This window comes from Vigna umbellata, chromosome 3, assembly GCF_029865625.1.
Source record: "Vigna umbellata cultivar VRB3 chromosome 3, Vumbellata_1.0, whole genome shotgun sequence".
NCBI lineage: Eukaryota > Viridiplantae > Streptophyta > Magnoliopsida > Fabales > Fabaceae > Vigna > Vigna umbellata.
The window spans coordinates 48,501,637-48,522,188 of NC_142167.1; the positions used below are offsets into that span (position 1 = coordinate 48,501,637).

The following is a 20,552-nucleotide window of genomic DNA, read 5'->3' on the forward strand; positions in this document are numbered from 1 at the left end:
TTTGGGGAGAACACTACAGCGTATTTTTATGGTTAGATTTATTATATTGTTGGATATTTTATTTTTATTTTTTATCTTAATACTTTATGATTAAATTTATACATAGTTTTTACTATAATGAATATAATATATAGAATTGGTTCATTGGTTACTTTATTGTCGTTTATTATTATTATTGTTGTCTGAAGTTTGAGTTTTGATCAACGATTACATGGTTTTTATCGTCTTAACCAAGCGATCACATGTCTTTACTTTTATTGGAGCTCGTGTCTTCATCAATGTTCCTACATGCTCTCAAAGTTTTTCGAAATGGTAGATTTGTTCCCTTTTTGGCTGCACAGTGATGTGTCCTATCTTCTTGAAGTACTTGAAAAACACTAGAAAGATGTTTAACAGTGTTAATGAAAAAATTTATTACAACCTTCGTGATATAGTCTTTTTGTCGAGTACAAGATTTCTCAAGTAGCTGTTAAACACTTGACATTGTAAATGATTTTAAACAATGAATTCTTTTCACGTGTTATTTAGGATATTCACTGTTGTGTTTGTAAGAATTTCCTTTGAATGATATTCTATTTAAAGGCTTTTTCGAAACATATCCATTAGACTAGGCTCTTAGTCTTGAATCTTGTGTCTTCTCCCTGTCTTGCTTGTGAAATAGTCATTGATTAAAGTGTGTGAGATAAATATTAAATTTCTAAAAAACTAGTTTTTTCAATATCTAAGCTATTTACTATCCAGATATGTTAAATTTGAAACCACTTATTTCATTGTTTAAACCAAACTTCTCGTTCTTTCATCTACATTAACAAGAATAACAACAAAATTTACTTACTTTTTGAATATATTTTTCTAGGGTTAAATATGTTTTTAGTCCTTAAACTATCAAACGATTTTGATTTTAGTCCCTCTTCGAAAAGTTTGTCCATTTTAGTCCTTTTAGTTTTGAAATTCTTATGTTTAGTCCTTAAAATTGAACGTCGTTAAATTTTCTTTGATGTGGCAAACGGCGAGTCCATGTGTGATGTCACCTTCCTGTGCCACATTGCTTTTCTTTTTCTGAAATGAAATTAAGTATTTGCCACATTTTTTCCAAACCCTTCCTTCTTCTCCCCCAATCACTCAAAACTTCCGCTCATCTCTTTCACACCCACCATTGTTCCCTCCCTTAAGTGTCCATTTTCATCATTTTTTGAGCAAAGGCCACCATAATAATCAGTGGTACAAACTGAAATCTCAAGTAAAAGCAATCGCAAGAAAACATAGCATTGAAATTGCAAGATTATGATCAGACAAGCTACACACACGCACAATCATCCGAAGCACAACATAATTCCATCAAGAAAGTCAATACAACCACCTAATCACTCGGTAGGAAAAAAATAAATTAACATACATGTATAACCTATAGAATCTCATGATTTTTGACCTTGGTGGGTGTGTTGGAATTGAAGTTGGAACCAACATTAGCTTTGGTAGCCTCTACGGTCCTCACATCGAGTTGAATGAGACTCCTGGTGGCGAGAATGGCCTGCAGTACCAAATCATGCGAGGCACGAGCATACAAATAGCAAACCGCGAAGGAAGTCGTGTCCTTCACATCCCGAGAGTTCAACGGCCCCAAGAGATAATGTTGTAGGATTCTGAGCGAGGGTTGGAGAATCTCCTAGGGGAGAGGGATTCTCTCGCCTTTGGCGAAGCGAATATTGAAATGATCGAGAATCGGGGCGTCGTCGAATTGAGTGCGGCAAGGATAGGGGTTGAAGCCGGCTCAGGCGGTGGCGAATTGGTAGAACTCGAGCTTAGACCAGGCGGGCATGTGGGAGATATGGGAGAAGTAGGAGTGGAGGGCGATGCCGACAATGGCAGGTTGAAGGCTTGTGCGCAGCGGAAAGATGATTGTTGGTGGCGTTGGAGCTCACGGTATTGCTAGCGATTTGGGAAGAAGATGATGTTGCTGGATGTTGGTGGTGATTTACCCCTTTGGTTGTGGAAGGAGGTTGAACGACGTCGCTTGTTACGCGAAGAAGGAGCTCTGGGTGGTCTCTACGACGGCTGCTGCGGAAATGACAATGAAGGATGATGAAGGATGGCTCGTGTAGGAGGATGCTCGCGCTCTGAACTCACGGCGACTTTGGGGTTGCTTGTGCGATCTGATGATGGAGGCTGTAGAGGCTCGCGACGGCAGCGAATGGTTGCTCATGGTGGTGGTCCAATGTGAGCTTGAAGCATTCGTGGTTTTGATGACAACTTTTCAATAGTGGCGGCCTTGCGGAGGCGCGACATGGCTGAAGGCAGAGGAGGATTAGGGTTTCTGTTTGAAGAAGGTAAGCGTTTCTGGGTTGGTGACATTTTAAAAAAAAAAAACAACGTGGCACAAACATATAAGGGAAGCTGGCAGCCCACGTTGGCTCACCTTTTGCCACATCAAAAAAAACTTAACGTCGTTCAATTTTAAGGACTAAACATAAGAGTTTCAAAACTAGGAGGACTAAAAGGAAGAAACCTTTCGAAGAGGGACGAAAACCAAAATCACTTGATAATTTAAGGACTAAAAACATATTTAACATTTTTTCTATACACCAGATTTTAATAATTTTTATTATCTTCATAATAATAATTTGTTAAAACCAAACTTCTCGTACATACATTATTTTTGTTAACATAATTTGTTAGCAAAAGAAGAAGATTAACATTTTGCTTCAACAAAATTTTTTGATGATGATTAACGAAAAATTATTGAAGATTTAAAGAATGTTTTGATTGAAGAGATACATTGAAGAAGGAAAAATTTAGTTGTTAGTCTTGTCATTTGTGTATTTTATTTAAATTAGCATATTAATAATCAATAGGCAGAACATGAGCAGCAAAGCACTCAAAGAAGTTTCTCATTTTTCAAACACCCTATGGAATAATCGATTATAATAAGTGATAATCAATTATCATAATTAATTTCAAATTTTCAAAAAAAAACTCTAAAGTAGTCGATTATCATTGTTCGTAATCGATTTTCAAAATAAATTTCTAGAATAATCAATTACCATTTATGATAACTGATTATCACTGACAGTCGCAAAATGGACTCTTCAATTTCTGACATAATTTTCAAAATATGAGTGTATAACTATTTAACTTAAACGTAGTTTCAAAAGAACTTTTCACGTAGAGGTTTAAGAATCATGTGTTAAAGAAACTCTCAATGTCTGTGAAAATGAGTTTTAAAAAACTTAATCGGTAGAGCGAGAACTTTCACTAAGTGTGTCGAGGTGATTGAGTGTTATTGTTGTTGTTAGGAAAGTTGTTTATCCTTTGTGTGTTAAAGGAGGTGTTGTTCATCCTTTGGGTGTTAAAGGAGGTGTTTTCTAACACAAATTGTATTCTCTGTGATTGTAAGTTGTTGGTTATCTTTAGTGATTGGTTAATCCCTCTTTAGAGATTAACAACTAGACATAGAGTCTTTAATCTAAACTAGTATAAAATTCCTTGGGCGAATTTCTCTTTCCCTACATTTTTTATCTTTATTATTGTTATTTATAAAGAATCAATTTTGTTTATAAAAAGGGAAATTTTTTAAAAGGGACGATTTTATCAAGTAAATCAATTCATCTCTCTCTTGGTTTTTGTTTACACGCAATCATTCCGCTGCGCGATTCTAACAATTGATATCAAAACTTGCTTTAATAGTTTTTCAAATATTTCAAAAATGGTTGGACAAAATTAAACCTTTATTGAAGGTGTTTCAATAGACATACCTCCTTTGTTTACTAGGAAAAATTATGTTTTTTGAAAAATAAGAATACATATATTTTTAGAGTATATTAATATAGATATTTTGGATGCTATTATAAATGGTCATTTTGTTCCTACTGTCACTATTAATAATGTGTAGGAACCTAAACTCTTTTCACAATGGACTACAAATGAAAATAGAAGAGCTTAATATGACGTTAAAGCTAGAAACATAATTTCATCTACTCTAACCCTTAATGAGTTTTAAGAGTCACTCATGAAGGCACAAATGATGTCAAGCGTGCTCAAAAGAACTTTAATTCAAGAATACAATGTTCCAGATGCAACAGGGCGAAACTATTTATGATGTGCATGATAATCGTTTGTTTCTTTTAGGTAAAACTTTTGACATTAATGAATTAAATATTGATATTCTATAATCTTTGATAGCCAAAGGTCACGACCATCATAGAGTCACAAAACCTTGCAACCATGTTTAAGGCATCTCTTTTTGGTAAGCTAAGAGAGCACAAGCTTCAACTTAGAAGGTTGAATGGAGAAGAAGACCAAGGAAGAAAAATGAATATTGCTTTTAAATCCGATGTTGCTAAAAGGAAAAGCTCGAAAGAAGATAATGACTCTGATTGTGAGAATATGTATTTAATGACGAAAAAGTTCATAAACTTTATAAGAACAAAAATCTAGGACATCACAAAAGAGAAGGGAAGAAGGGAAAAAAATTCTTCAATAAAAAGAAATGGGAGGAGAATGATTCAAACTCTTCATCAAGCTTTAGTGACTTGGGTGAGGAAGCTAATCATTGTTTATTAAGAGAAAATGAATCAAGTTGCAACAAGGTTAGTAACATAGAGAGTGTTGTGAAATATGTTCTAAAGTCATTTTTCAATTTTGTTTCTAACGTTTGGAGAGTCTTAGGACTAGTTAAAGAATAAAAAATATAACATAGGTGATTGTTTCTCTGTGTTTATAATATGTTCTGATGTTAGCTATGGTTAAAGCCACAATTATGAGTTAAATAAGCATTGGTTGAGGAATTGAGTGGAATCACCATTTCAAGTTCTAAAATATGAACTAAAAAACCTCGAAGTGAGCTTTACTTTCACATAATGTCTTTCTGGAGAATAATTGAGACTCTTTTCACTACACATTTAATTATGAATTCTGTTTTTGCCAATTAGTTTGTTCCTTCAATGTTTTTACTGAATTACTTTTAGGTTTGTTGTAGTTTAGATTGTGATTTCCTATTTCCTTTTCATTTGGCTATATCTACGAGAAGATTTAATTCCCTACATTGAACTTTTAATTTGCAGAACTTGTATATAGTTAAAATTCATTTGTTCACTCTTGTGTTTCATGCATTTAGCATCTAGGTCTTTTTTTATTCATACCTGGGTTTGGTTTTAATTTCCTTTGCATAGTTTAGTCATAGCATTTATATGTTACAGGTTCAGATTTAAAAGAATTCATTCATTCCTTCATTTACAATGCATTTTATATTACTTTTGTTATTGTTCATTAGTCTAGGTTCTTGTAGTTGCATTATTCTAGTTTAGGTGTCATTCTAATTTTGTTTCAGATTAATCATTCCTTTGTTTGTCTTGCATTTTATATTTTAGCTAAATTGACACATATAAATACATGTCATTCACTCATTCATTTCTGAATTTTCATGTAATTAGTTTACAATATTTTCATTCATTCATTTCATGCATCAATTCGAAATAGGAAGTCTGCATTATCACTTCTTGTAGTTCATCTTCTTTAGCATGCAGAATCATATTTTTACATTCTTTGCATCATTTAAATTTGTTTAAGTATACATTCATTTACATTTACTTATTTTTTTTCAAATCCCTTTTTCATTAATTCATCACTTTACTTTAGTTAAGTTAATAGTTGATAAATATCAAGATTTAACTCTACATTCCAAAACCAAAACTTAACAAGAAACAAGATCTAGAAATAAACTTTCATTACCCATAAACTATATTAATGGAGAACTAAATTTGTTGGTATTTAGTACAACATAGATATAATTTTAGATACGATTCAACACCGTTTTTATCTTTATTATTGTTATTTATAAAAAATTGATTTTATTTATAAAAACAATTTTTTATAAAAACAATTTATAATTTAAAAAAACACAAATTTATTATATAAATCAATTCACCTTTTTATTTTTTGTTTACACACAGTCATTCCGTGTACAATCCCAACACAATCTTATAAAAAATCAAAAAATTAATGTACAAATTTATGAGTAATTTCAAAATGTTTATCAATATCAAAATTAATTTCATCAATATAAAATTTTTGGAATAATAAATTAATTGATTTGACAAGTGGTGGTGGAAGTCGCGTGAATTGAAAATTTTGATCCTGGGTTATTCTATCAATTTTTATTTTATTAATTTTATTATTTATTAATATATTAAAAATACACATAATTTTATATTTAAAATTTTAATTAATTAATTAATGTTTTTAATTTAATAAATTAAATAACTATTATCTTTATAAATTACTTTATTTAATTAATAATTAAAATTTAATTTATAAATTTAATAATTTAAATTGTAATATCATATGCATTTATATTTTTCAAACTAGTGAAATGTTAGCATTTACAAGCACTTATATCTTTATTATATTAAAATATGTATAATTTTATTATTTTTACGAGTAATCAATTAAAAAGTAAAAAATAAACTTAAAATATATAGTTTCGTGAAAATTATATTAAAAATTATTTTTAATGTTAAAATATAAATTTAAATTTAATTTAATTTACAAAAACAATTTATAAAATAAAATTTACACATATACAATTTTTTAAGTTAAACTTATATTTTTATACTTTTCATCATTAAAGAACACGAGACTAGAAATAGACCGAATAATAATACTTTGGTAATATATTTTTTTTATAAAATTTTAATAATACGAATCCATATTAATATTTATGATTATTATTATTGATTATAAAATAATTTTAAACTAATATAAAAATAACACAAATAATGTTAAAATATTTTTAAATTGTCAAATATCAATGTCCAAGCATTAAACTGATGCAGTGCTAAACTGTGAAAACATCCCCCTAATATATTATGTCCTGTTGCTTATAAAACACATAGCTCTATCTCTGCAAAACAATCTGACAGTCAGGGAGTTTCTGTCTCTGAGAGAGCATACTCTCTGATGCAGCGGCACCACACTCAAACAAAACACTGTGATCCTTATCTTGATCGAAAAAAGTTTTATTATCATTATTATTATTTATAAAAAATAATGATAATAATTTTACAGTGAGAAACAGCAAGACAAGTTGAAAGCCTTATCCGCCACTATTTAAAAATGTGAAATTGCCGCTCTGTCCCTGTTCGGTTTCTCTTGTCGTTTTCCTTTCAATTTTTTTAAATTTACAAGATAATTGACACATGGTATTTCAAGAATCCACCACGTGTCCCTCTATTCTCTCTTCATAAATTCTATTTCTCCACTCATCATTCTCATTAAGATTTTTTACTATTTTGCTCACAATTTTTTTTTAAATAAATTATAGTAGGAAAATTTTTGCTTTAACTTATTCAAAATGGCTTTGTATAATAAATATTTACACTTAAAAATATAATTGCGTACATTTTAAACTCTTTGAAAATGAGCATGAAAAATATTTTTTTAAATGAGATTAATTAAATATCCTTCTGCAACATAACCTTTGAAATTAATTTTGTGTAAAAGAAAAATTCACAAATATCTATTTTTAACTCTGATAATAATTATAATAATGAACGTGGTCATTTAGCATTATTTTCAATTTAATACTGTGTAAAAAAGTTTGATGATTAAATATTAAATAATAGAGTGACTTTCTACTTACAAAGTCTAGCTCCTTGATTTTCATTTGTTCCACCGTATTTATGAATAATTTTTTTTTCTTAAATTTTGACTAGTTTTATTTATTTAATAGTCTGCAGAATATGTAGCCTTACCATTATTATTTAATTTTTACAATGATAAAGGCATTTTAAGAGAATACCAAAAAGAATTAGTAAAATTTAATATAATTAGATTATCTCCGTGATATGCATGAATTTATTTATTTTCATGAATGAGTAAGATATTAACACTATTATTATTTTATTTGAAATATAAACATATTTTAAAATATTCTGCTAAAAATTAAAAATTTCAAAGTGAAAATATAATAAATAAGTGAAGCTTTGTTATGAAATACATAATTTATTACCATTGTGGTTCTTGAAATTTTTTAAATTCTTATAATTGGTTTTGTAATCTTAAAAAAATAGAAGATGAGATTAAAATAGTCGTTAGCTGATTAAGTTTTGAAATATGGTCTCACAAAGTCAAGAAGGAAATAAGATTCATATTTTAATATTTTAAAGTAATGGTTTTTTGATAGAGCACTGGATCTGGGTCCCACCATTGACGTGGCACGTAATTCAATGTGAAATCCAGCTGTCCACAGCACTGGGTCGGGGCTCCAAATTCGAAGCTCCATTTTTCCATTTGAAGGTTATCCTCTCATACCGTACTCAGCCAATCACACTACTCCACAACATCAACCTCTATGAGCCTATATGACGTGGCTATTTTTAATTGACTCCAGAAAAGGCTCTTGCTGTTCGCGGTGCACCAGAGTGCCACATCCATGTCGGGGACACAAGATTAGGATGACATATAGTAGCATCAAAAGAGCGAGAAATCTCAATGTAGCAATGAACGGTTAGGAACATGCCACGTGTTCAAAAGGATATAGGACCCAATGAATGCGCGAAACGTGGCGTGACCTACGAGCTTTGCAGCTAATTTCAGACAACCCTCGCAGGTGGGTCCCACGCGAAACATAATCCTCGGTGACGGACTTGCCGAAGGACAAAGGATAAGGACGAACTCATGAGACATTGCATGCTGCTTTCCGCATATACGGCAAACGGTGTACGACGAATTGAGAAGCGTTGATTTTGATTACTTGAAAGTCCTGTGGAGTGATCGAAGGGTGGGGAAGTTTCCGTTTTTGATTAATGCAGTTTTAAGAGAAAAAGAAGTTGTTTTTAGTGGTTGACCCACGAAAACAAGTGAGCTTCCAAAAGTATCACACTGTTGCATGCTGTCTAGGCTCAGTGGAAAGAGATATCATGGGGTTGGGTGGCCATTGTGGATCAGTGAGAAAGCTCTTCCAAAAGATAATTCAAGATTTTTTCTCTTTATTTTCTTAGTAATTTATATTATTATTTCTACTACTATCATTTTTTATTTTCATTTTCCTTTATTCTATAAGGAGAAGGTTTTTTTCTTGAATGGAATGGATTATGGATGTGGATTCAAATTTTTTTTACATTCACTGAATGAAAGTGAAATTGGAATTCAGTACTCAGCCAAACTGGTAATTTTCTTGAACTGTTAGTTAATTCCATTTGGGTTCCTTGTTTTTATCTTTCCTTTGCTCCTTTGGTCCTTTAGGCCATCTGGTTCTGACTTCCAAGTTCAGTCCATTTATGACATCAATCTCTGGGGGGTTGTTTGGTTGCTGTTTCTTGTTGTAGCTGTTTATGTGATCTGAATCTATTCCATTCCTTTTGTTCTCTCTCTTTCTCTTTCTCTCTCTCTCACACACAGACACACTTGGATTGCTAGTTAACTACATGTTTCATCTGCCCCTTGTTTTGATCCCTTTCTCCAAGCTCGTCTTCAGACAAGTTCTGCACTCTCCTTTGATGCCCTTCATTGTTACTCATCACAGATTCACCACCTCTTGCCATTTCATGCTTTGCAATTTCTCTTTCACCCAATTCAGGACCAGTATTAGTTGACCCAGAGCTCAAAACGTAATCTTTTTGGGTTCGGTGGCTCACCCCTGCACTCTTTTGTTCTTTATCCATTTGGTTTATCTGGGTTGTCAAACCCTTTTCGGTTAAAGGGAATTTGGGCCTTGTTTGTGGCATAAATATTGGTGGTTATTGAGGATTTACCTTGGATGGAACTTGTTGATTATGTGGGTATAGAGACCCTGTGAGTTAGCTTGTGAACGATTACAAGGCTATACAATACAAGGATGGTGTCAAAATCCTATTCAAACCTATTGGAGTTGGCCTCGGGAGAGGCTCCTTCATTTGGGTACATGAACAGGAGAATTCCAAGAATTATGACCGTGGCTGGGTTGATATCAGATGTTGATGACGACCCAGCGGATAGTGTGTGCTCTGATCCGTCGTCGTCGACGGCGCACCGTGACCGGATAATCATGGTGGCTAATCAGCTTCCCATAAGGGCTCAGAGGAGGCCAGATGGGAATAGGAGTTGTTGGTGTTTTGAGTGGGATGAGAATGCCCTTCTTCAGCTGAAAGATGGGTTAGGGGATGATGATATAGAGGTTATTTACGTTGGATGTCTTAAGGAGGAGGTGCATCCAAGTGAACAAGATGAGGTTTCACAGACACTTCTTGAGACCTTCAAGTGTGTCCCAACTTTTCTTCCGGCTGACCAGTTCACCAAGTTCTATCATGGTTTCTGCAAGCAGCAGCTGTGGCCACTGTTCCATTACATGTTGCCCTTGTCACCAGAACTTGGTGGGAGGTTTAACAGGTCACTATGGCAGGCTTATGTGTCAGTCAATAAAATTTTTGCAGATAGGATCATGGAAGTTATCAACCCTGAAGATGACTATGTGTGGATACATGATTATCATCTGATGGTGTTGCCAACTTTCTTGAGGAAGAGGTTCAACAGGGTGAAATTGGGGTTCTTCCTTCACAGCCCTTTCCCTTCATCAGAGATATACAAGACATTGCCTGTTAGGGAGGAGATCTTGAGAGCCCTCCTTAATTCGGATTTGATAGGCTTCCACACTTTTGATTATGCTCGCCATTTCCTCTCCTGTTGCAGCCGGATGCTAGGCCTTACCTACGAATCAAAGAGAGGTTATATTGGGATTGAATACTATGGTAGGACTGTTAGTATCAAAATTCTTCCTGTTGGCATTCACATGGGTCAGCTCCAATCTGTTTTGAAGATGCCTCAGACTGAGGACAAAGTTTGTGAGCTCATCAAACAGTTTTCTGATCAAGGAAGGACATTGTTGCTTGGGGTGGATGACATGGATATTTTCAAGGGAATAAGTTTGAAGCTATTGGCCATGGAGCAGCTTCTCATTCAGCACCCTGAGTATCAGGGAAAGGTAGTGCTAGTGCAGATAGCCAATCCTGCTAGGGGACGGGGCAAGGATGTGAAAGAAGTGCAGGCAGAGACAAAGGCCACAGTGAAACGGATTAATGAAACATTTGGGAAACCAGGGTATGATCCTGTGATTCTGATAGAGGAGCCTCTCAAGTTTTATGAGAGAGTGGCTTATTATGTTGTTGCAGAGTGTTGTTTAGTAACTGCAGTAAGGGATGGAATGAATCTCATACCGTATGAATATATTATCAGTCGTCAGGGAAATGAAATGTTGGATAAAGTTTTGGGTCTAGCTTCCTCTCCTAAGAAGAAAAGCATGCTGGTTGTGTCTGAATTCATTGGCTGTTCCCCATCCTTGAGTGGAGCAATCAGAGTGAATCCGTGGAACATTGATGCAGTAGCCGATGCAATGGACTCTGCTCTGGAAATGGCTGATTCAGAGAAGGAGCTTAGGCATGAGAAGCATTATAGATATGTTAGTACTCATGATGTTGGGTACTGGGCTAGAAGCTTCTTGCAAGATTTGGAAAGGACTTGTCGTGATCATGTGAGACGAAGGTGGTGGGGGATTGGGTTTGGATTAAGCTTTAGAGTTGTTGCACTTGATCCAAACTTCAAGAAGCTCTCAATGGAGCACATAGTTTCAGCATACAAGAGGACAACAACTAGAGCAATCCTTCTTGACTATGATGGTACACTGATGCCTCAATCATCAACAATTGATAAGAGTCCAAGCAGTAAATCCATTGAAATCCTTAGTAGTTTGTGTAGAGATAAGAACAACATGGTTTTCCTTGTTAGTGCTAGAAGCCGAAAGATGCTTTCAGAATGGTTTTCTTCTTGTGAGAATCTGGGAGTTGCAGCTGAGCACGGTTACTTTCTTAGGTAACTCAATTATTCTTGTTGCCTCTCTTGAACATTGGTGCTTTCTTTAGGTATAGTTAATAGTAACATCGCTTTCTATATTATGTATGGTTTCAGAATGAGGCGAGATGAAGAGTGGGAAACACATGTTGCGGCAACAGATTGTAGTTGGAAACAGATTGCAGAACCTGTTATGAAACTTTATACTGAAACAACTGATGGATCCACCATTGAAGACAAGGAGACTGCACTTGTATGGTGCTATGAGGATGCAGATCCAGACTTTGGATCATGCCAAGCTAAGGAACTTCTTGATCACCTTGAGAGTGTGCTTGCAAATGAACCTGTAACAGTCAAGAGTGGCCAGAATAATGTAGAGGTTAAACCACAGGTGTGTACACCAATATTCTCTAGGAATGATATTGATATCAATGGCAGCTTCATCACTTGTGTTTTTGCATCAATTAATTCCATATGAAAACCTGTTCTGCAAGTTAGCTAACTTATCTTTCATCAAGGCATTTGAAAAACCATTATGGTAGTTGAAGTGATCGTAAAGGCACAGTAGGATTGATGAACAAAAATCAAGTTTGGTTTAATACTCTCTTCTGTCCTTAATTATTTATTAGGTACATTTTAGAAGACATTGTTGGTCTCTTTTAAATTGCATTTTATTTTTTCCATACATCATCAGTTACTAGTCAGTGTACTAAATTTCTTTGACCTGTTTTTGTTGAGTAACATAAAAGGAAACATAGTGGTTCTGTTTTAGTGGAATTCCAAGTGTATTGTATGGTATTCATTTTATTGTTTTGCTTGTAGCCATAATAAGTACATGTGGTGATGCAGGGTGTGAGCAAGGGACTAGTGGCCAAACGCCTACTTTCTGCCATGCAAGAAAAGGGAATGTACCCTGATTTTGTTCTGTGCATAGGAGATGACAGGTCTGATGAAGACATGTTTGAGGTGATCACCAGCTCGATGGGCGGGCCGATCGCCCCACGGGCCGAAGTTTTCGCCTGCACCGTATGCCGAAAACCGAGTAAGGCTAAGTACTATCTGGATGACACAACTGAAATAGTGAGATTGCTCCAAGGCTTAGCCTGTGTTTCAGAGCAAGTAGTTTCATTTTCTTCAGAGCAAATAGTTTGTTAAGGTTAAGGTGGTGATATGGTGATGGTGAGAGGTATTATTATTACTGTTATTGTGCTTGCTTTACTTTGTCAATGAGAATGTAGGCTCAGTTGTGCTGCTCTTAAATCTTAATATATATATATATATACACACACACAACTAATGTTCTTGGTTTCTTTGATATTTCCATGTAAATTATCCTAGTTTTTACCAAGAGAAGTTCTGTATCGGATTCTGCTCCTTAAAATGCTTGATTTCTATCAGGAAAACTTGTACATATAGTTGGTTTTTTTTCAAGCCATGAACTCTTTGTTGTGCATTCCTTTCAACCTTTGATGCTAGTATGTGAACACTTTGATGTGCCTAATTTTGGCCAAATTTTCTGGAAGTATTCATAGTGGTTGAATCTAGAGGAGTTGCTTGAAGTTTTAGAACATTGTTTGTCTCATTTTTCTGGTGCAAGTGTTTGTCTCATTTGTATGTTGGACCACCTAATAAACAACCTAAGATATTATTGATTCATGAACTTAAGGGACAAGGATTTTATTATTTTTTTTAAAGGTATTAGGTATAAATTTGTGAACAGAAAAAATATACGTGGATAATTTCTTTTCTTAAATATATATATATTTTTTACAAAGGCTAACTAGTCTACTTAGAACATTAGTTAAAGAATTTAAAATAGATTTTAAAAAATGTTATTAATACTCATCCACAGATTCGTTTTTCAATGCATTTTTAAAGTAAATCTTAATATAACCACTTTTTGTGTTGGATTAAAAGTGATTAGTGTGGGTGAGAACAAATAAAAATTCGAATTCATAACTTGTCACTGATTAAGATATTTTGTATAATTTTTTTACAATTCAAATAAGTTTAACTCCATGAAAATAAAATTGGATTGGAAAAGTCGATATCATGCTTATAAATATGTACAATTTTGTTTTGAGAATATATATATATATATATATATATATATATGGGTTTGCTAACGCGCGTACACGCCTGTTTTTCAGTTGGTACATTTTAGCAATGTGTACCGGGTTTTAGTAGACAAAAATATCCTTATATACCATGGATTTTAAGTTATAAGGTTAAGGGTATTTTAATAATTTTCATTCTCAAAACTAAAAAAAAAAAAAAAGAAACCCCCAAACCCTTACTCACCTCTCTCATTCTTGTAAACCCTTTCTCTTTCATCTTTCTCACTCCAATCTTTTCTCTGTCATCCTTACTATAGTCCCAATTGAAAAAATCAGAAACACCCTACTGTAGCCCCAATTGAAAGTTAAACAATCTTACAAAAAAATGATTTTATAATGAGTTTTGATCTTATAATTTTTGTCTTATCTAATTTTATCCAATTTTCACAAGCATAAAGGAATTGGTAATTGACCTGGAAAAAATCAGAAATACTTGTTGTTAAACAATTTCTTACAAAAAATGACTTTATAATGAGTTTTTATTTTATAATTTTTGTCTTATCTAATTTGATCTAATTTTCACAAGCATAATGACATCCGAAAGAATTGGTAATTGGCCTGGAGGGTTTTTTTAGAGATGATGATTCAACATATGCAGATGATGAAATTAGAGAAATTAGTGAAGATGGTGAAATTGAAGAGATCTTGAATGAACCTTTGCCTCAAGGTGAATATGTCAATGACTCAACTCTTTAGAAAGACAAATTGTTTAAAGGCAAATGTTTCTGATTTTTTCAATTGGGGCTATAGTAGGGATGACAAAGAAAAGGTTGGAGTGAGAGAGATGAAAGAGAAAGGATTGAGAGGAATGAGAGAGGTGAGTAAAGGTTTGGGGGGTTTCTTTTTTTTTTTTTTAAGTTTTGAGAATGAAAATTATTAAAATACCCTTAACCTTAAAACTTAGAATCCATGATATATAAGGGTATTTTTGTCTACTAAAATCCGGTACACATTGCTAAAATGTACCAACTGAAAAACAGGCGTACGCGCGTTAGCAAACCCCATATATATATATATATATATATATAAACAATATATTTAGTTATATTTCACATATACAAAGTAAATAATAATGAAATTGACAAAAAATAAATAAATAATACGAACTTGTAAAATCTGTACATATTAATTAATAATAGAAAAACTTAGACCATTAATTTGATCTGAAATAATTAAATTTATAAATTATAAATTCAACGGTAAAGTTAATTATTCTCAAGTTTAATTAGTTGGAATGGAATAATTGAATTAAAAATTTTAAATATATGAAGTTAATCCAAATATATGAAGTTAATCCAAATATATAAACAATTAGTATTCTAAGTACAATGGTTAGAAGTATAATTATACCTAATTTAACTTCTATTAATTAATGGAAGTTAATGCGACCTTGCTATTATTAACTAAAGTTAGGATACTGTTGTTGGCAAAACTCAAAAGTCTTGAGCATCAATCTAACCCAACATTTATTTAGTTGGTCCCCTAAAGATATAATTAATATAATTTTTTATTGGGAGTTGAATAATTTTATTATTAAAACAGAAAGACTTAGTGATTTTTAAAATTTAAGGTAAATTTTTTTAGTTTTCTATCGCTTCATATTTTTTACAAAATTTAAATTAATTATATATCTGTTTCCTAGAAAAAATTTGATCATAAATAATAATTTTAATTGTTAAAAAAATTAAGAAAAATTTAATAAAAAATGTTACACACTTTAAACTCGACCAAATCCTTTTTATTTTTGTTATACAAATTAGAAGTGGTGTTCTTTTTAAAAGATCCATAATATTCTTCTTCATAATTATTTTTATGATAACATATTCAAAGAGGAAAGTTATATATGCCAAACCATTAGAAAAAAAGAGGAGAAGAATGCTTGATATTAATCCGAGATAAAGTTGATTTACGAAAAAAGAGAGAGTAGGAGATAAAGTTGATTCATGGAAGAAATGGATGAAATAGAATATTTATCTTGCATTTGACCTTTTTCTAACAAAAAATTAATACATTAAGTGCTGATATTTATTAATAAAAAAGAAAATAATTAATTTAACATGATTTTATTATCATCAACTAATTTAATATTTTTAAAATATGGACGACTTAAGTTATTATAAATAAAATAAAAATTTATTATTATATTCAAGACTTGAAACCCATTTTGATAAAAATAGCTTTTCAAACTCGCATAACATGAGGAATTACTAAATATTGGATTTAATTTGTTTTGTAGACCAATTTTATTGTTTGGAATGTATGATAAAAATTAAAAGGAATAAAAAAAATTGTTTATTTGAAAAGCCTTAAATATGAAATATTTCATTATTGATTGTAAACGCGAAATAATTTGAATGAACCTTTTATTCACCTGTCTTGTTAAAAATTAAATCAAGCTTACACACATTAATTAATGATAATGTGTATTAAAATCTTTCTTGAAATACACTTTTATTTTTTATATCCATGCTAAATTTTACCAAACAGTTTGACATTTCACCGAAATTGATATATCAAAACATATCCTGCCTTCACATGCAAAAATTTATTAATAATGAAAAGAGAAATATACAAAAAAACATAAGAGGCAAACCAAACCTATGTAATAAAAAATTAAACAATTCTAAGCAAAGGTAGTCGAAACCTATGATAAAAAAAATAAAGTTGTGACGTAGATGACATCCAATTATACCATTATACAAAATTTGATTTTCTACTCTTAGTTGCCAGTTTGTCCCCATAAAAACATTCTTAGTGAACGTGTAGAGATTAATATGTGATATCATAAAGATGCATCTAGGATATGGTACTTAACTTTATATCTATTCTTGACTAATGAAGAATCATTTAACTTTGAAATTTATCTAACTTGTTTATTTCTTTAATGTCGTATAATTCTAGGTTTAAATATTATTTTAGTCCTTATTTTTATTAAGTTTGTTTAATGTGGTATTTTTATTTGTGTTTTTAATTAAGTTTCTATTTTGGTAAATTTTGTTTAATTTAATTCTTTTATATCATGACGTTTAAATTGTTAACAAAAAAAGTATATAGGATGACATTGTTTGCATGACATATGTGTTGTGTTTGTTTACATGGTTTGTCAATAGAGGAGAAGCTCGACTAAGAAACTCGACTAGTAGAGGAGAAGATCGACCAACAGAGGAGAAGCTCGATTGAGAAGCTTCAACCTTGTGCATCCTCCCTCCACTTCTATACTCAACTTCTTTTCCATTCACCATGCCATTGCTAAAGGCTGCATCTCCAGCACTACTAGCAACGTCGACCACCGCTGAGGCTTCGCAGTGCTGCCTATCAATGTCTGCCCCAAACTTCTTCAACTTTTGTTTTCTCCAAAACTCACAAGATCACTCCATTAATACAACAATGATTCATCTTTTTATCTTCTCCTTTTTACTCGTTACAATCACAATTAATCACGAATAATAACAAAAATTAAAATTGAATAGGGAAGGAGGAATGGGTTAAATGAGATAAAAAAGGTGAAAAAGAGTGACAATATCAAAGGCTATGGATTTTGCTATTGCAACCATGGATTCAGAAGATTGAAACCCTCGTGAAGGAGAAGGAAGAAAGAGAAAACATTAGACAAAGTTGGCGATGACTGCATATGCGTAAAAAAAGAAGAAGACTACATTGAAAAAATTACATGAAAATATAGACTAAAATAGTATTTAAGCCCTATTTGTATTAACACTTTTATTATAATAAAAATTCTTTTATAAACTTTTGCTTCAACTAAGACATTTAATGTCTTTTGTACTCTTATATTGTAATATCATTGTCATTTGATAATTTTTTTTTCTTAACACAAGAAATTCATCAAAGCATCCCTTAATAACTAATATTTCCCCACCAGGGGGTTTAAATCTTTTTAATTAATTGTTGAGATGATGATTCTTTGGATCTTTTCAAACCATTAAAGAAACATAAGATTGATGAAAGAAAAAGAAAAGAACACACCAATTTTATACTAGTTCAATTCAACTTAAATCTACGTCTACTTTTCTTCCAAACAACCCGAGCTTGGAAGATTTCCACTATAATCAAAGAGTTTACAAAATTACAAATACACCTTAATAATTCTAGATCCTAAGATATTAAGAACTTGATACACTTATCAAGAACCAAAATCTAGATGCAATGTTTCACATAATTACATCAAGATTATCACTTACACAGTGAATACAATTTAAAGAATGAAAATATTTGGAAAATAAATGAAATGAGTACACTTAGAGTGTAGATGTTACATATTAGTCCTATATCCAAGCAATAATATCTAGAATTAAATTCATCTTGATAGCTTCTTGACTAACTTCAGAAAACAAGTAGTTTCTCTCTTCAATAACTCAAAAAATGCTTCTTTATCATAGTATCAACTCTTGGGTTTGAAAAATTCGTGTATTGGAATGAGAAGAAAGCTTGTTTTTAAAGGAAACAACTTTTGTTGTTATTAATTTATTATAAAAATAACTTAATCGATTAATATCATTCAGGTTTGGATTCTATGATTTCATTTTGTTTTGATCGATTGTATAAGTATGTTAATCAATTAATGAGAGTTACGTATTTCAAAATAGATTCTTTTCGTGCCAAAGTTTTCAAGCTTGACTTAACCTATTCTAGGCTCAACTTACTAATCTAGATTTTGTCAAACATTTGGACATCATAAAAAACTTAGAGTGCCACTTGACCAACAATTTCTCCCTCTCAACAATCTTCCCCTTTTTTATGATGGCCAACCTGCATTTAAGATTAAATACCTTTCTTTCCCTTTTGGACATTAGCAAAAATATGCAGTTAGACAAATATCATGAAACATAAAAAGACAAATGCATTTCTATTTATATCAATTGATGGTAGAAATGGATGTTCACAACAATAGAATATACCATAACATCAACATAAATTGTTCAGCAAAGCATAACAAATAGTAGTTTTTATAGCGGTGTCACTTACAACCTCAGCTTAGTTAGTTTGAATGCGTCCCTTGAATGCATGGACGAGGTAAATGTCTTTTGTAATTAGTTGAGCATGGTTACTCCCCCTAGAATTCAAAACCCATGTGAAAACAAATGCTACTAGTCTGTCATCCCTTTTCAATGGAGAAAACGTGAATTATATTTATTGAGTTTGGAAAATACATGAGATTGTTCCCAACATCCAAAATGTGTGAGAAAATTTCGAGTCTTGCGATGGGTGAGAAAGATACATATAAGTTAGAAAGTCACTTATAATTTTATCTTACAGTCCAAGTAAGAGAGTAAAAAATCTATCAAAATCATCTAACACATAAGATAAGAGTTATGTATAAAAAGTTATGCGTAGTTTATGAATAATTAAACAAGATATAATTGAATCAATCTTCACATAAACTTTTAAATAAATTATGGAGTGAAATTTCTAAAAAGGAATTGTGAAAAATTATGGAACAAAATTCATATGAAAATTTCCCATAACCGATAATAAATACTCTATAAATAGAATCATGCAAACAAATTTCATAGATAAAATCATGAAAAATTTCTCACATGAAATATATTTAGTAGAACTTTTTAATACCAAAATATCAAGATTAAAGTTTTGAGAAGAGAAAATCCATAAAAAAATAATAATCAAATTTTTCATAGTTTTAGTTTGTTCTCTCATAATTATATTTTATGTTTTTTTAAGACAAATTTAAATATGGATCGAAATATATTGAATGCAAACCTAGTTGAGATCCATAGTTGCATAATAATACCCCGTAGGTTAGACTTTTTGATTTAAAGAAAAAAAAAACGTCAATGTTCCAACAAATTATAGAAGATGACATATTAACTTTTGTACGGTAAAATACATAAAGATTTCATAATATAATGACAAAAGGATATTTTAAAAAATGTTTTTATTTTGTTTTATCTTGCCTTCTCAGGTCTAAAACCACGTCCTAACCTTGACAAGGTCAACTAATACAATTTGAAAAAACTACTTTTTTATTTTTATTTTCTATGATAAAATGCATAGAAATTTTGTATAAAGTGACAAAAATAATTGATTTTTTTTCACACAAATATAAAAATTTAAAATCTAAATTACTTAATCTGGTATTTCTCCAAACAACAAAATGTCATGTTGGGCCCAAGGTTGTAGGTAAACCAACCCAAATGGCATATATTTTTTTTTAAAGTTCGATCAAATGTCATTTTTTTAGCCTTTAATTTAGATTATATTTAACATCCGATTCTGATAACCAACACTTTTGTTTATGTGAAAAAGATAAAGAAGAAAACAGTCAACATAACATTAATAAAAAACTATGACACATATAATATTTTTTTATCTATGTTTTTCAATTATAAATATTAATGTATTATTTTTCTTTTTTTATTCGTACTATATAACCGTTTTTTCAATAAATAATTTGTATTAAGAGCTTTTTTTATAACCAAGTTTTTCATTGACGTTAAATATATTGTTAACTGCTGTATAATTTATTGTACAAGTAACAATTTTCTAAATAAACATGCCAACATGTTTTTGTGTTGACTTACATTACACTCTTCCATATATGAAAGAAAAGGCAGAGTGAATGAAATCAAATTTGCAGAGAGA

The 20,552-nt window shown here is 31.5% G+C and overlaps 1 protein-coding gene across 1 annotated transcript; it reads left to right on the forward strand.

The window, feature by feature from the left end:
* Positions 1–8,941: 8,941 nt before the first annotated feature.
* ATTPS6 (UDP-Glycosyltransferase / trehalose-phosphatase family protein) lies at positions 8,942–13,248 on the forward strand. Its single transcript, XM_047304057.2, has 3 exons — positions 8,942–11,838; positions 11,935–12,208; positions 12,667–13,248. The coding sequence occupies exons 1-3, from the start codon at positions 9,833–9,835 to the stop codon at positions 12,970–12,972; spliced, it is 2,586 nt and encodes an 861-aa protein (XP_047160013.1). The 5' UTR covers positions 8,942–9,832; the 3' UTR covers positions 12,973–13,248.
* Positions 13,249–20,552: the final 7,304 nt, after the last annotated feature.